The sequence below is a fragment of the Protomyctophum bolini genome (genome assembly GCF_963924005.1).
Source record: "Protomyctophum bolini genome assembly, chromosome: 8".
In the NCBI taxonomy this organism is placed as follows: Eukaryota; Metazoa; Chordata; class Actinopteri; order Myctophiformes; family Myctophidae; genus Protomyctophum; species Protomyctophum bolini.
In genome coordinates, this window is record NC_137869.1 from 33,257,200 (window position 1) to 33,273,643 (window position 16,444).

The window sequence follows — 16,444 nt, forward strand, 5'->3', positions numbered from 1 at the left end:
GAATCTAAACTCCACATCTGAATACATCTGAACACATCTGCTGTTATATGTATATGCTTATTGCTTACACTACTAGTCAGGGGCTAAAAATGGCCACCTTTTCCAGGTCATCACATGAAACGTGTCTATAGCCATTTATGATAAACGCCTCATTTGACCTCTCACATGCTACTGAAAGCAGAATTACATTTAGTAAATTTTCCCTGCATAAGGTTATTAATGGTACCCCAACTTTCAGCAGCTGTCACAGATTCCTATATTGTGAGATGTGTTGCTATACCTTTTTTTCCCCACAGATTTGACATTTTTCGGATAATATTGCCTGATACTTAGTGAACGATTGAGAACTGCCTAATTTAGCTGTAGGCTAGAAAGCCTATAGGCTACTGACTACTCCTGTATTATGAAACCCAAAGAAATGTCATTGTGGCCTTACCATGCTTTTAATGATAAAACAGGGTTAATTTATTCCGCTATATAAATGACCCAGTTGACAGGATATAAGAACTTTATTTTTATTTTTCAGATAAAGAAAACTTGTTACAAAGCAGTGCTAAACACTAAAGTACAAACCCCAAAGAACAGCAGATTCACCTTACAAAATGTCAAATCAAAGTTGAGCTCATGAAAATTAATTAAAACAACACCATCCCTTTCTGCACAAATACTAGTAGTTATTAAAGCTATTAAAGATGTAAATTAAAACTATTAATTATATGTAACTGTTACAAAAAAAATAAACCTATAAAGTAAAATGTATGCTTATTCTGTATTTAGATTATGAAAATACTAAGTAATTGACCAGAACTTTTAGGCCTTGTTTCAGCCAATTCATGTAAACAATTCATTTTCAAACACTTTCTTTTACAAAATATTTTAAGATATATGTTTCTTGTCAGTATACTGTATCATTTGACAAATCCCTACTCCCAAAAAAGAAATGCACATTATACATGTGCACTGTATTTATCTTCACACACCCACCCATACTGATTGTCTTTTCTTTCATTTTACATTAATACTCCTACAGCCTAAAGGCGGACGTTGTTTAGATTCGTAGTGTCATCAATACATGGATCTGGAGCTGAAAGATTTGCTATAGCTGCTGCTGCTGCTGTAGCGGTGCTGTGAGGATGAGGCCTGGCCTAGGGAGGAGGGGAAGGCTAGGGAGGAGAGGGAGCCTAGGGAGGAGAGGGAGCCTAGGGAGGAAAGGGAGCCTAGAGAGGAGGGGGAGCCTAGGTCCACACTTCCCCTCCGGGAGCTACTGCGGGAACCACTCCTGGAGCCTGGTGCAGAATTGTAGGGACTGCTGATTCCTTTGCAGGACACGGAGGCAGCCTGAAGCATCCTCACCCCGGTGTCGTTCTCTATCAGGCTGTTGTTCATAGCCTCCATGTAAGAGATCTTTAGTTTGGTCCTGGGGCATGTGAGGATCTTTGCATGTTGTTTGGTGTCTTGGAGCTTCTGGGCTGATCTTCCATCCAGCCAGCCCATCGACAATGCGTCTTGTATGGTCCTTCTACGACCCAGCTCAGGGTCATACAGTCCCCCTGTCGCAACCTGAAACTCCATGAACCTATGACCTGCCTCATATGGTAACCACTTCTCATTCAGGGCCTGAGCAGCAGACATTTTCGTCTTGGTTTTGACATTTTCAAATCCAATGTAGGATTTTTGGGCAGGCTTGAGCCTAGAGGCCATGTTGTCCTCTATTATGCCTTGGCGGCATGCTTCGTGGATGCCAAGCCTATTGCCATTAATTGGATTAACAATGCCCCCAGTGCAAGCCTGGGCCTCCAGTAGTCTCTGGGCAGTGATGCAGTCCAACAGACCACGATTTAGTGCCTCTGTAATAGATATCTTTTCCAGTGTTTCTGTGTCAAACATGGCACCAACAGGTTCCAGTTCACCCACTGTTTCAAGAGGAGAGGCCAGTGTGATGGAGACACTGGATATATGGGAAGTAGTTTTGTGGATGATGATATTGACAAACTGAATGAGTGTGATTCTGCGGGTACGGTACTGGTCATACACTGACTGATCAATTACTCCCTGTTCCAGCAGCTGTTTAATGTCATACTGTTGGCCAGTTTTCTTGTTAAGTATGACTAAGCGTGAGGACCTATCTGGGGTGGTGATGGTACTCTCTTCCCACTCCTCTGAAGTTGTTGTCATTGAGGATGAAGCTGATGTGCCTTTGGTTTTGTAGATGATGATATTGACAAACTGAATGAATGTAATTCTGCTGGTACGGTATTGATCATAATCTGACTGATCAATTACTCCCTGTTCCAGCAGCTGTTTAATGTCATACTGTTGGCCAGTTTTCTTGTTAAGTATGACTAAGCGTGAGGACCTATCTGGGGTGGTGATGGTACTCTCTTCCCACTCCTCCGAAGTTGTTGTCATTGAGGATGAAGCTGATGTGCCTTTGGTTTTGTAGATGATGATATTGACAAACTGAATGAGTGTAATTCTGCGGGTACGGTATTGATCATAATCTGACTGATCAATTACTCCCTGTTCCAGCAGCTGTTTAATGTCATACTGTTTGCCAGTTTTCCTGTCAAAGATAACTACGCGTGAGGACCCATCCGGGGCGATGGCAGTAATCTCTTCCCACTCCTCCTCTGAAGTTCTTGTCGTTGAAGATGATGTTGATGTGACTTTAGAATTGTGGGTGATGATATTGGCAAACTGAGTGAGTGTGATTCTGCGGGTACGGTACTGGTCATAAACTGACTGATCAATTACTCCCTGTTCCAGCAGCTGTCTAATGTCATACTGTTCGCCAGTATTCCTGTCAAAGATAACTACGTGTGAAGATCCATCTGTGGCGGTGATGGTAACCTCTTCTAACTCCTGCTCTGACCTTGTCATTGACGATGATGTTGATGTGCCTTTGGTCTTGTGGGTGACAATATCTGCAAACTGAGAGATTGTGATTCTGCGGGTACGGTACTGGTCATAAACTGACTGATCAATTACTCCCTGTTCCAGCAGCTGTTTTATATCATACTGTTTGCCAGTCGTCCTGTCAATGATGACTGAGCGTGAGGACCCATCAGGGGTGGTGATAGTAACCTCTTCCAAATTCTGCTCTGACATACTTTTCACTGATGATGTGACGTTGGTCTTGCGGGTGATGATATCAGAAAACTGAGAGAGTGTGATTCTGCGGGTACGGTACTGGTCATAAACTGACTGATCAATTACTCCCTGTTCCAGCAACTGTTTAACATCAAACTGTTTTCCAGTCGTCCTATCAGTGATAACTAAACGCGAGGATCCATCTGGGGCAGTTATGGTAATCTCTTCCAACTCCTGTTCTGAAGTCCTTGTCTTTGATGATGATGTTGATGTGCTTTTGGTCTTGCGGGTGATGATATCAGAAAACTGAGTGAGCGTGATGCTGTTTGTACGGTACTGGTCATAAACTGACTGATCAATTACTCCCTGTTCCAGCAACTGTTTAATATCATGCTGTTTGCCAGTCGTCCTATCAGTGATAACTAAACGCGAGGATCCATCTGGGGCAGTGACGGTCATCTCTTCCAACTCCTGCTCTGACGTTCTTTCCACTGATGATGTGACGTTGGTCTTGTGGCTGATGATATCAGCAAACTGGGTGAGCGTCATACTCTTTGTACAGTACTGGTCATAAATGGCCTGATCAATTACACCCTGTTCCAGCAGCTGTTTAATGTCATACTGTTTGCCAGTTGTCCTGTCAGTGATGACTAAGCGTGAGGATCCATCTGGGGCAGTGATTGTACTCTCTTCCAACTCCTGCTCCGATGTCCTTGTCTTTGATGATGATGATGTGATGTTGGTCTTTTGGCTGATATCAGCAAACTGGGTGAGCGTCATACTCTTTGTACAGTATTGGTCATAAACGGCCTGATCAATTACACCCTGTTCCAGCAGCTGTTTAATGTCATACTGTTTGCCAGTCCTGTCAATGAGGACTACCTGTGAGGATCCATCAGGGGCAGTGATGGTAACCTCTTCCAACTCCTGCTCTGACGTTCTTTCCACTGATGATGTGACGTTGGTCTTGTGGCTGATGATATCAGAAAACTGATTGAGCGTCATACTCTTTGTACAGTACTGGTCATAAACTGACTGATCAATTACTCCCTGTTCCAGCAGCTGTTTAATGTCATACTGTTTGCCAGTTGTCCTGTCAGTGAAAACTAAACGTGAGGATCCATCCGGGGCAGTGATTGTACTCTCTTCCAACTCCTGCTCTGATGTCCTTGTCATAGATGACGATGTTGACGTGCCTTTGGTCTTGTGGGTGATGATATCAGCAAACTGAGTGAGCGTGACGCTGTTTGTACGGTACTGGTCATAAACTGACTGATCAATGACTCCCTGTTCCAGCATCTCTTTAATGTTGTGAGTGATGATATTGGCAAACTGATTGAGCGGGATACTGCAGGTATTGTACTGGTCATAAACGGACTGATCAATTACTCCATGTTCCAGCATCTGTTTAATGTCATACTGTTTGCCAGTTTTCCTGTCAAAGATGACTAAGCGTGAGGACCCATCCGAGGCAGTGACAGTCATCTCTTCCCACTCCTCCTCTGAAGTTCTTGGCATTGATGATGATGTTGATGTGACGTTGGAACTGTGAGTGATGACATCTGCAAACTGAGTGAGTGTAATATTTTGACTACAGTACTGGTCATAAACTGACTGATCAATTACTCCCTGTTCCAGCAGCTGTTTAATGTCATACTGTTTGCCAGTTTTCCTGTCAATGATAACTAAGCGGGAAGACCCATCTGGGGCAGTGATGGTAATCTCTTCCCACTCACACTCATGCTCTGACAACTCCTGAAATGTTTCATAATCAATAAGCTCCCTTTCATATGCTTCTCGTACTGTCATCTCTTTATTAGTATCTGGGTCGACAATTACTACTCTCCTCTTTCTTAGAGTGTTCTTCTGAGTCGACTGCTGTGACTGTTGGTTCTTGTCTAGGATGGGCAACAGGACAAGGCCTGACTGCTCATCTGTGACACAACGTCTCTTCAGCTCCAGATATGTCAGGTTTTCCTGTGTGTTAGGATCAAAGAAGCCCTTGGTGTCATCCCCTTCATCAGTCAAGATCTGATTCATCTCTTCATCAATGTAGCCCCTCTTGTATGCAACATCCACATCAATGCGGATGCTCTGTTTAGGATCGATGATGCCCCCACTGGCAATCTGGGCCTCCAGAAGACGAATGCCATGGCCCTTCTCCACTACTCCCTCCTCTATGGCCTGGAATAGGGAGATAATTTTGTCAGTTCCAGGAAGATTGTACCCAGTCACAGCCCTCTCTGCTGAAAGTAGTTTGTCTTTGAATTCTGGCCCAACTAGTCTTTTTTTGTAGGCTTCACTGACAGTTAGGTAAAGACAGTTGACTGGGTCAACTATAAAGCCAGAGGCAGCTTGGGCCTCAAGTAGTTCTAAAGTGGTACCAGGCCGAAGCAGATGCATTCTCATGGCCTTATAGATGGGAATGATCGTATTGCTGGCCTCATGATAGACCCCTGCAATGCAAGTGGAGCCCCTCAGGTATGAGCGCAGGCGATCTTCAATGTCCTGGCTAGTAAGTTTGCCTTCCCTCAGTAGTTCTACATCAGGGCGCCCCAGGAGTTTCGCATCCACCAGGTCTGTGACTGACACCTGCTTTCTAAGACCTCGGACACTAAATTGCCTCACTGGGGCAGGGAGGAGTAACAGACCTGTGATTGGATTGGACCTACACCTTTTTTTCAGAGCCATATAACTAGTTCTTTGCTGGGTGTCTGGATCTAGGTAACATGCAGGGCACTGATTTAGGGCCTGGTATAAGTCCTCATCTATAACATCACGATTCATAGCTACATCCTTGGGGAGGTACACACTGAGGATAGGGTCCACAATACCACCAGCAGACTCCTGAGCCTGAAGAAGACGCAGAGCTATATCAATGTCAATGAATCCCTTCCTCATGGCTTGGCCTACTGACAGTACTTGGTTAGTGTTAGGATCAATGTAACCAAATGTAGCAGCCTCAGCTGCCAGCAGTCTCTCTCTATCCTCTTTGTCCACCACTCCACGGACACAAGCCTCCTCCACTGTCAGCTGTTGATTTGTTCTAGGGTCAATTATGTAGCCAGCAGCTGCTTGAGCATCAAGTAACATGTTTGCACATTCATATGAAATTATGTTCGCTTTCTTAGCCTCAGTGAGGGACATTTGTCCTAGAGGTCCAGCTGCTACTCCAGCAATTAATCCTGTCCCCTTTAAATTGACTATCTTCTCCACGCTCACCTGGGAGACAGTCCTCTGGCCAGTTACTAATTGGACAAAGGTGGACTCGTCCAGTAATCCACAATCAAATAACTGCTGTGCTGTAACTGTCTTATGAATACCATCAAAGACCACTTTGGAGGGATCTAGTTTAGTCTCAGGAATGGAATGAAGAGCAGGAATGAAGAGCAGACCTGTGTGAGAATCTGCCTTACATCTTTTCTTCAGAGAGACATAGCTGGTAAGTGTTTGAGAAACAGGGTCTACATAGCAATCAGGGTTCTGATTTAAGGCATCATAGAGATCTTCATCTAAAAGGTTATGCTTTATAGCTATTTCTTTGGGGACGAACACACTAAGGATAGGATCCAGAATACCCCCCACAGCCTCCTGGGCCTGCAGCAGACGTATAGCAGTGTTCCTATCAATAACTCCCTTCTTCATGGCCTCAAAAACTGAGAGAGGGTTGGCTGAGCTTGGATCTCGGAAGCCCACAGCCGCAGCTTCTGCTGCTAACAACCTATCCCGATCCCTCTTATCTACCACTCCTCTGGCACAGGCCTCCTCCACTGTCAGTTTCTGATTGGTTCTTGGGTCTATGATACTGCCTGTGGCAGCCTGAGCATCCAGTAGCAGGTTAGCACAATCACAAGACAGGATGTTCTTTTTCTTAGCTTCTGTAAGGGACAATATCCCCAGAGGTCCAGCAAATACTCCAGCAATTGATCCAGTGCCCTTCAAATGCACTTCCATGTCCAGAGACACATCTTGGGCAGTTTTCTCTCGCTTAATCAGTTGTTCAAATGTGACTTTGTCCAGTAAACCATAATCATGTAGCTGCTGTGCTGTGACTGCCTTTCGTACACTGTCAAAAACCTGTTTAGAGGGATCTTTGTTGTCTTTGATGGAAAGAAGAAATTGTCCTGTATGTGACTCTGTCTTAAATTTCTCTAATGATGATGTTGATGCAACTTTGGTCTTGTGGGTGATGATATCAGAAAACTGAGTGAGCGTGATTCTGTGGTTACAGTACTGGTCATAAACTGATTGATCAATTATTCCCTGTTCCAGCAACTGTTTTATATCATGCTGTTTGCCAGTCGTCCTGTCAATGATGACTAAGCGTGAGGACCCATCTGGGGCAGTTATGGTAATCTCTTCCAACTCCTGCTCTGATGTTCTTGTCTTTGATGATGATATTGATGTGCCTTTGGTCTTGCGGGTGATGATATCAGAAAACTGAGTGAGCGTGATTCTGTGGCTACAGTACTGGTCATAAACTGATTGATCAATTATTCCGTGTTCCAGCAACTGTTTTATATCATGCTGTTTGCCAGTCGTCCTGTCAATGATGACTAAGCTTGAGGACCCATCTGGGGCAGTTATGGTAATCTCTTCCAACTCCTGCTCTGATGTTCTTGTCTTTGATGATGATATTGATATGCCTTTGGTCTTGCGGGTGATGATATCAGAAAACTGAGTGAGCGTGATTCTGTGGCTACAGTACTGGTCATAAACTGATTGATCAATTATTCCGTGTTCCAGCAACTGTTTTATATCATGCTGTTTGCCAGTCGTCCTGTCAATGATGACTAAGCGTGAGGACCCATCTGGGGCAGTTATGGTAATCTCTTCCAACTCCTGCTCTGATGTTCTTGTCTTTGATGATGATATTGATGTGCCTTTGGTCTTGCGGGTGATGATATCAGAAAACTGAGTGAGCGTGATTCTGTGGCTACAGTACTGGTCATAAACTGATTGATCAATTATTCCCTGTTCCAGCAACTGTTTTATATCATGCTGTTTGCCAGTCGTCCTGTCAATGATGACTAAGCGTGAGGACCCATCTGGGGCAGTTATGGTAATCTCTTCCAACTCCTGCTCTGATGTTCTTGTTTTTGATGATGATATTGATATGCCTTTGGTCTTGCGGGTGATGATATCAGAAAACTGAGTGAGCGTGATTCTGTGGCTACAGTACTGGTCATAAACTGATTGATCAATTATTCCGTGTTCCAGCAACTGTTTTATATCATGCTGTTTGCCAGTTGTCCTGTCAATGATTACTAAGCGTGAGGACCCATCTGGGGCAGTGATGGTAATCTCTTCCAACTCCTGCTCTGATGTTCTTGTCACTGATGATGTGACGTTGGTCTTGCAGGTGGTGATATCAGCAAACTGCGTGAGTGTCATATTCTTTGTACAGTACTGGTCATAAACTGACCGATCAATGACTCCCTGTTCCAGCAGCTGTTTAATGTCATACTGTTTGCCAGTTTTCCTGTCCCTGATAACTAAACGTGAGGATCCATCTGGGGCAGTGATTGTACTCTCTTCCAACTCTTGCTCTGACAATGATGTTGATGTGCCTTTTGTCTTGTGGGTGATGGTATTGGCAAACTGAGTTAGTGTGATACTGTTTGTACGGTACTGGTCATAAACTGATTGATGAATTACTCTGTGTTCCAGCAGCTGTTTAATGTCATACTGTTTTCCAGTTTTCCTGTCAAAGATGACTAAGCGTGACGTTCCATCTGGGGCAGTGACGGTCATCTCTTCCCACTCCTCCGCTGAATTGTCATTGATGGAAAGAATCAATTGTCCTGTATAGGGCTCTGTCTTGCATTTCTTCCTCAAAGAAGTATAATCAACATCAAGATTAGTCTCTGGATCAAGGTAACACTTAGGACTCTGGTTTAGAGCAAGAGCGGTTTCCTCATCTAGAAGGTTACGCTTCATAGCTGTGTCTTTGGGGAAGAACACACTGACAGTGGGGTCCAAAATCCCCCCAACAGACATCTGGGCTTGGAGTAGACGTATTGTAGTGTTCTTGTCAATGATTCCTTTTTTCATGGCCTCAAACACAGAGAGAGGCTTGCCTGTCCTTGGATCCTGGAAGCCTACAGCGGCAGCTTCTGCTTCTAACAGCCGATCCATATCAGTTTTATCCACCACTCCTTTGGCATAGGCCTCCTCTACTGTCAGTTTTTGATTGGTCTTTGGGTCAATGATGTGACCTGTAGCAGCCTGAGCATCCAGTAGCAGGTCGGCAGAGTCAATGGACAGGATACCTTGTTTCTTGGCCTCTTTAAATGATATTTTCCCTAGAGGTCCAGCTTCTACTCCAGCAATTGATCCTGTGCCCTTTAAATTGGCCTTCTTGTCCTCAGAAACCTCTGAAAAAGACTTATATCTCTTAAGCAGTTGGTCAACGGTAAGTTTATCCAATACACCACAATCAAGTAGTTGCTGTGCTGTTACTGGCTTTCTTACACCTTCAAAGATAAATTTAGAGGGATCTTTCTCGTCTTTGGTGGGCAGTAGCAGCAGGTCACTCTGAGGCTTTGCCCTACATTTCTTCTTCAATGAGGCGTAATCAGACTTAAGATCAGTCTCTGGATCCACGTAGCACTTAGGGCTCTGCTTTAGAGCACGGCTGATTTCTTCATCTAGAAGGTTGCGCTTCAAAGCTGTGTCTTTGGGGAGAAAAACACTGACAATAGGATCCAAAATTCCCCCCACAGAATCCTGTGCTTGGAGTAGACGTATTGTGGTGTTCTTGTCAATGAATCCTTTTTTCATGGCCTCAAACACAGAGAGAAGCTGGCCTGTCCTTGGATCCTTGAAGCCTGCAGCAGCTGCTTCTGCTTCTAACAGCCGATCCTTATCCGTTTTACCCACCACTCCTTTAGCATAGGCCTCCTCTACTGTCAGTTTTTCATTTGTCTTGGGATCGAGGATGTGGCCTGTGGCAGCCTGAGCATCCAGTAGCAGATCAGCACATTCAGTGGACAAGATTTTCTCTTTCTTGGCCTCTGTAAAGGACATAATCCCGAGAGGTCCAGCTTCTACTCCACCCACTGATCCTGTGCCCTTTAAATTGGCCTTCTTGTCCTCAGCAATCTCTGAGATAGACTTCTTACCCTCTAGCAGTTGATCAAAGGTGGGTTTATCCAGTACTCCACAATCAAGCAGTTCTTGTGCTGTTACTGGTTTTCGTACACCTTCAAAGATAATTTTGGAGGGATCTTTCTCGTCTTTGGTGGGCAGTAGCAGCAGGTCACTCTGAGGCTCTGCCTTGCATTTCTTCTTCAAAGAAGCATAATCAGACTTGAGATCCTTGTCTGGATCTAGGTAGCACTTAGGGCTCTGCTTGAGAGCACGACTAATGTCTTCATCTAGAAGGTTGCGCTTCATGGCTGTGTCTTTGGGGAGGAACACACTGATGATGGGATCCAAAATTCCCCCCACAGAATCCTGTGCTTGTAGTAGACGTATTGCAGTGTTCCTATCAATCATTCCTTTTTTCATGGCCTCAAGCACTGAGAGGGGCTTGGCTGTCCTTGGATCCTTGAAGCCCACAGCAGCAGCTTCAGCTGCTAGCAGCCTATCCTTATCTGTTTTATCCACAACTCCATTGGCATAGGCCTCTTCTACCGTCAGTTTCTGATTGGTCTTCGGGTCAATGATGTGGCCTGTGGCAGCCTGAGCATCCAGTAGCAGATCAGCAGAGTCAGTGGACAGGATTTTTTCTTTCTTCGCCTCTGTAAATGACATTTTACCTAAAGGTCCAGTTTCTAGTCCAGCAATTGATCCTGTGCCCTTTAGATTGGCCTTCTTGTCCTTAGAAACCTCTGAAAAAGACTTATATCTCTTAAGCAGTTGGTCAACGGTCTGTTTATCCAATACACCACAATCAAGTAGTTGCTGTGCTGTTACTAGCTTTCGTACACCTTCAAAGATAATTTTAGAGGGATCTTTCATGTCTGTGGTTGGTAGTAGCAGATGGCCACTCTGAGGCTCTGCCCTACATTTCTTCTTTAATGAGGCATAATCAGACTTAAGATCAGTCTCTGGATCCAGGTAGCACTTCGGGCTCTGCTCTAGAGCATGACTAAGTTCTTCATCTAGAAGGTTGCGCTTCATAGCTGTGTCTTTGGGGAGGAACACACTGATGATGGGATCCAAAATTCCCCCCACAGAATCCTGTGCTTGTAGTAGACGTATTGTGGTGTTCCTATCAATGATTCCTTTTTTCATGGCCTCAAACACAGAGAGAGGCTTGCCTGTCCTTGGATCCTGGAAGCCTACAACAGCAGCTTCTGCTTCTAACAGCCGATCCTTATCTGTTTTATCCACCACCCCTTTGGCATAGGCGTCCTCCACTGTCAGTTTTTGATTCGTCTTGGGATCAAGGATGTGGCCTGTGGCGGCCTGAGCATCCAGTAGCAGATCAGCAGATTCAGTGGACAAGATTTTCTCTTTCTTGGCCTCTGTAAAGGACATAATCCCTAGAGGTCCAGCTTCTACTCCAGCAACTGATCCTGTGCCCTTTAAATTGGCCTTCTTGTCCTCAGCAATCTCCGACATAGACTTCTTACCCTCTAGCAGTTGATCAAAGGTGGGTTTATCCAGTACTCCACAATCAAGCAGTTCTTGTGCTGTTACTGGTTTGCGCACACCCTCAAAGATAATTTTGGAGGGATCTTTCTCGTCTTTAGTGGGCAGTAGCAGCAGGTCACTCTGAGGATCTGCCTTACATTTCTTCTTCAAAGAAGCATAATCAGATTTGAGATCATTGTCTGGATCCAGGTAGCACTTAGGGCTCTGCTTGAGAGCACGACTAATATCTTCATCTAGAAGGTTGCGCTTCATTGCTGTGTCTTTGGGGAGGAACACACTGATGATGGGATCCAAAATTCCCCCCACAGAATCCTGTGCTTGAAGTAGACGTATTGCGGTGTTCCTATCGATCATTCCTTTTTTCATGGCCTCAAGCACAGATAGGGGCTTGGCTGTCCTTGGATCCTTGAAGCCCACAGCAGCAGCTTCTGCTGCCAGCAGCCTATCTTTATCTGTTTTATCCACAATTCCTCTTTCATATGCCTCTTCTACTGTCAGTTTTTGACTGGTCTTGGGGTCAATGATGTGGCCTGTGGCGGCCTGAGCATCCAGTAGCAGATCAGCAGATTCAGTAGACAGGAATTTTTCTTTCTTCGCCTCTGTAAAGGACATCCTCCCTAGAGGTCCAGTTTCTAGTCCAGCAATTGATCCTGTGCCCTTTAGATTGGCCTTCTTGTCCTCAGAAACCTCTGAAAAAGACTTATATCTCTTAAGCAGTTGGTCAACGGTCTGTTTATCCAATACACCACAATCAAGTAGTTGCTGTGCTGTTACTGTCTTTCGTACACCTTCAAAGATAATTTTAGAGGGATCTTTCATGTCTGTGGTTGGTAGTAGCAGATGGCTACTCTGAGGCTCTGCCCTACATTTCTTCTTTAATGAGGCATAATCAGACTTAAGATCAGTCTCTGGATCCAGGTAGCACTTCGGGCTCTGCTCTAGAGCACGACTAAGTTCTTCATCTAGAAGGTTGCGCTTTATAGCTGTGTCTTTGGGGAGGAACACACTGATGATGGGATCCAAAATTCCCCCCACAGAATCTTGTGCTTGTAGTAGACGTATTGTGGTGTTCCTATCAATGATTCCTTTTTTCATGGCCTCAAACACAGAGAGAGGCTTGCCTGTCCTTGGATCCTGGAAGCCTACAACAGCAGCTTCTGCTTCTAACAGCCGATCCTTATTTGTATTATCCACCACTCCTTTGGCATAGGCCTCCTCCACTGTCAGTTTTTGATTCGTCTTGGGATCAAGGATGTGGCCTGTGGCAGCCTGAGCATCCAGTAGCAGATCAGCAGATTCAGTGGACAAGATTTTCTCTTTCTTGGCCTCTGTAAAGGACATAATCCCGAGAGGTCCAGCTTCTACTCCAGCAACTGATCCTGTGCCCTTTAAATTGGCCTTCTTGTCCTCAGCAATCTCCGACATAGACTTCTTACCCTCTAGCAGTTGATCAAAGGTGGGTTTATCCAGTACTCCACAATCAAGCAGTTCTTGTGCTGTTACTGGTTTTCGTACACCCTCAAAGATAATTTTAGAGGGATCTTTCTCGTATTTGTTTGGCAGTAGCAGCAGGTCACTCTGAGGCTCTGCCTTACATTTCTTCTTCAAAGAAGCATAATCAGATTTGAGATCATTGTCTGGATCCAGGTAGCACTTAGGGATCTGCTTGAGAGCACGACTAATGTCTTCATCTAGAAGATTGCGCTTCATTGCCGTGTCTTTGGGGAGGAACACACTGAGGATGGGATCCAAAATTCCCCCCACAGAATCCTGTGCTTGAAGTAGACGTATTGCGGTGTTCCTATCAATCATTCCTTTTTTCATGGCCTCAAGAACAGACAGCGGCTTGGCTGTCCTTGGATCCTTGAAGCCCACAGCAGCAGCTTCTGCTGCAAGCAGCCTCTCCTTATCTCTTTTATCGACAACTCCTTTTTCACAGGCCTCTTCTACTGTCAGTTTCTGACTGGTCTTGGGGTCAATGATGTGGCCTGTGGCGGCCTGAGCATCCAGTAGCAGATCAGCAGAGTCAGTGGACAGGAGTTTTTCTTTCTTGGCCTCTGTAAAGGACATCTTCCCTAGAGGTCCGGTTTCTAGTCCAGCAATTGATCCTGTGCCCTTTAGATTGGCCTTCTTTTCCTCAGAAATCTCTGGGATAGACTTCTTTCCCTCGAGCAGTTCATCAAAGGTTGGTTTATCCAGTACTCCACAATCCAGCAGTTGTTGTGCTGTTACTGGTTTGCGCACACCTTCAAAGATTATTTCAGAGGGATCTTTCTTGTCTTTGGTTGGCAGTAGCAGCAGGTCACTCTGAGGCTCTGCTTTACATTTCTTCTTCAAAGAAGCATAATCAGATTTGAGATCATTGTCTGGATCCAGGTAGCACTTAGGACTCTGCTTGAGAGCACGACTAATGTCTTCATCTAGAAGATTGCGCTTCATTGCTGTGTCTTTGGGGAGGAACACACTGATGATGGGATCCAAAATTCCCCCCACAGAATCCTGTGCTTGAAGTAGACGTATTGCGGTGTTCCTATCAATCATTCCTTTTTTCATGGCCTCAAGAACAGACAGGGGCTTGGCTGTCCTTGGATCCTTGAAGCCCACAGCAGCAGCTTCTGCTGCCAGCAGCCTATCCTTATCTCTTTTATCGACAACTCCTTTTTCACAGGCCTCTTCTACTGTCAGTTTCTGACTGGTCTTGGGGTCAATGATGTGGCCTGTGGCGGCCTGAGCATCCAGTAGCAGATCAGCAGAGTCAGTGGACAGGAGTTTTTCTTTCTTGGCCTCTGTAAAGGACATCTTCCCTAGAGGTCCGGTTTCTAGTCCAGCAATTGATCCTGTGCCCTTTAGATTGGCCTTCTTTTCCTCAGAAACCTCTGGGATAGACTTCTTTCCCTCGAGCAGTTCATCAAAGGTGGGTTTATCCAGTACTCCACAATCTAGCAGTTGTTGTGCTGTTACTGGTTTGCGCACACCTTCAAAGATTATTTCAGAGGGATCTTTCTTGTCTTTGGTTGGCAGTAACAGCAGGTCACTTTGAGGCTCTGCCTTGCATTTCTTCTTCAAAGAAGCATAATCAGATTTGAGATCATTGGCTGGATCCAGGTAGCACTTAGGGCTCTGCTTAAGAGCACGACTAATGTCTTCATCTAGAAGGTTGCGCTTCATAGCTGTGTCTTTGGGGAGGAACACACTGAGGATGGGATCCAAAATTCCCCCTACAGAATCCTGTGCTTGAAGTAGACGTATTGCAGTGTTCCTATCAATCATTCCTTTTTTCATGGCCTCAAGAACAGACAGGGGCTTGGCTGTCCTTGGATCCTTGAAGCCCACAGCAGCAGCTTCTGCTGCAAGCAGCCTCTCCTTATCTCTTTTATCGACAACTCCTTTTTCACAGGCCTCTTCTACTGTCAGTTTCTGACTGGTCTTGGGGTCAATGATGTGGCCTGTGGCGGCCTGAGCATCCAGTAGCAGATCAGCAGAGTCAGGTGACAGGAGTTTTTCTTTCTTGGCCTCTGTAAAGGACATCTTCCCTAGAGGTCCGGTTTCTAGTCCAGCAATTGATCCTGTGCCCTTTAGATTGGCCTTCTTTTCCTCAGAAACCTCTGGGATAGACTTCTTTCCCTCGAGCAGTTCATCAAAGGTGGGTTTATCCAGTACTCCACAATCTAGCAGTTGTTGTGCTGTTACTGGTTTGCGCACACCTTCAAAGATTATTTCAGAGGGATCTTTCTTGTCTTTGGTTGGCAGTAACAGCAGGTCACTTTGAGGCTCTGCCTTGCATTTCTTCTTCAAAGAAGCATAATCAGATTTGAGATCATTGGCTGGATCCAGGTAGCACTTAGGGCTCTGCTTAAGAGCACGACTGATGTCTTCATCTAGAAGGTTGCGCTTCATAGCCATGTCTTTGGGTAGGAACACACTGAGGATGGGATCCAAAATTCCCCCCACAGAATCCTGTGCTTGGAGTAGACGTATTGCGGTGTTCCTATCAATCATTCCTTTTTTCATGGCCTCAAGCACTGACAGGGGCTTGGCTGTCCTTGGATCCTTGAAGCCCACAGCAGCAGCTTCTGCTGCAAGCAGCCTCTCCTTATCTCTTTTATCGACAACTCCTTTTTCACAGGCCTCTTCTACTGTCAGTTTCTGACTGGTCTTGGGGTCAATGATGTGGCCTGTGGCGGCCTGAGCATCCAGTAGCAGATCAGCAGAGTCAGTGGACAGGAGTTTTTCTTTCTTGGCCTCTGTAAAGGACATCTTCCCTAGAGGTCCGGTTTCTAGTCCAGCAATTGATCCTGTGCCCTTTAGATTGGCCTTCTTTTCCTCAGAAATCTCTGGGATAGACTTCTTTCCCTCGAGCAGTTCATCAAAGGTGGGTTTATCCAGTACTCCACAATCAAGCAGTTGTTGTGCTGTTACTGGTTTGCGCACACCTTCAAAGATTATTTCAGAGGGATCTTTCTTGTCTTTGGTTGGCAGTAACAGCAGGTCACTTTGAGGCTCTGCCTTGCATTTCTTCTTCAAAGAAGCATAATCAGATTTGAGATCATTGGCTGGATCCAGGTAGCACTTAGGGCTCTGCTTAAGAGCACGACTAATGTCTTCATCTAGAAGGTTGCGCTTCATAGCCGTGTCTTTGGGGAGGAACACACTGAGGATGGGATCCAAAATTCCCCCCACAGAATCCTGTGCTTGAAGTAGACGTATTGCGGTGTTTTTATCAATCATTCCTTTTTTCATGGCCTCAAGC

The 16,444-nt window shown here is 45.3% G+C and overlaps 1 protein-coding gene across 1 annotated transcript in view; it reads right to left on the minus strand.

Annotated features, from left to right (window-relative positions):
- Positions 1-319: 319 nt before the first annotated feature.
- Positions 320-16,444, minus strand: part of dspb (desmoplakin b) — a 58,762-nt gene continuing 42,637 nt past the window's right edge. Inside the window, exon 25 of the mRNA XM_080770525.1 lies at positions 320-16,345. Coding sequence (XP_080626651.1) covers positions 1,066-16,345 — 15,280 coding nt within the window. The 3' untranslated portion in view covers positions 320-1,065. The remainder of the gene's footprint in view (positions 16,346-16,444) is intronic.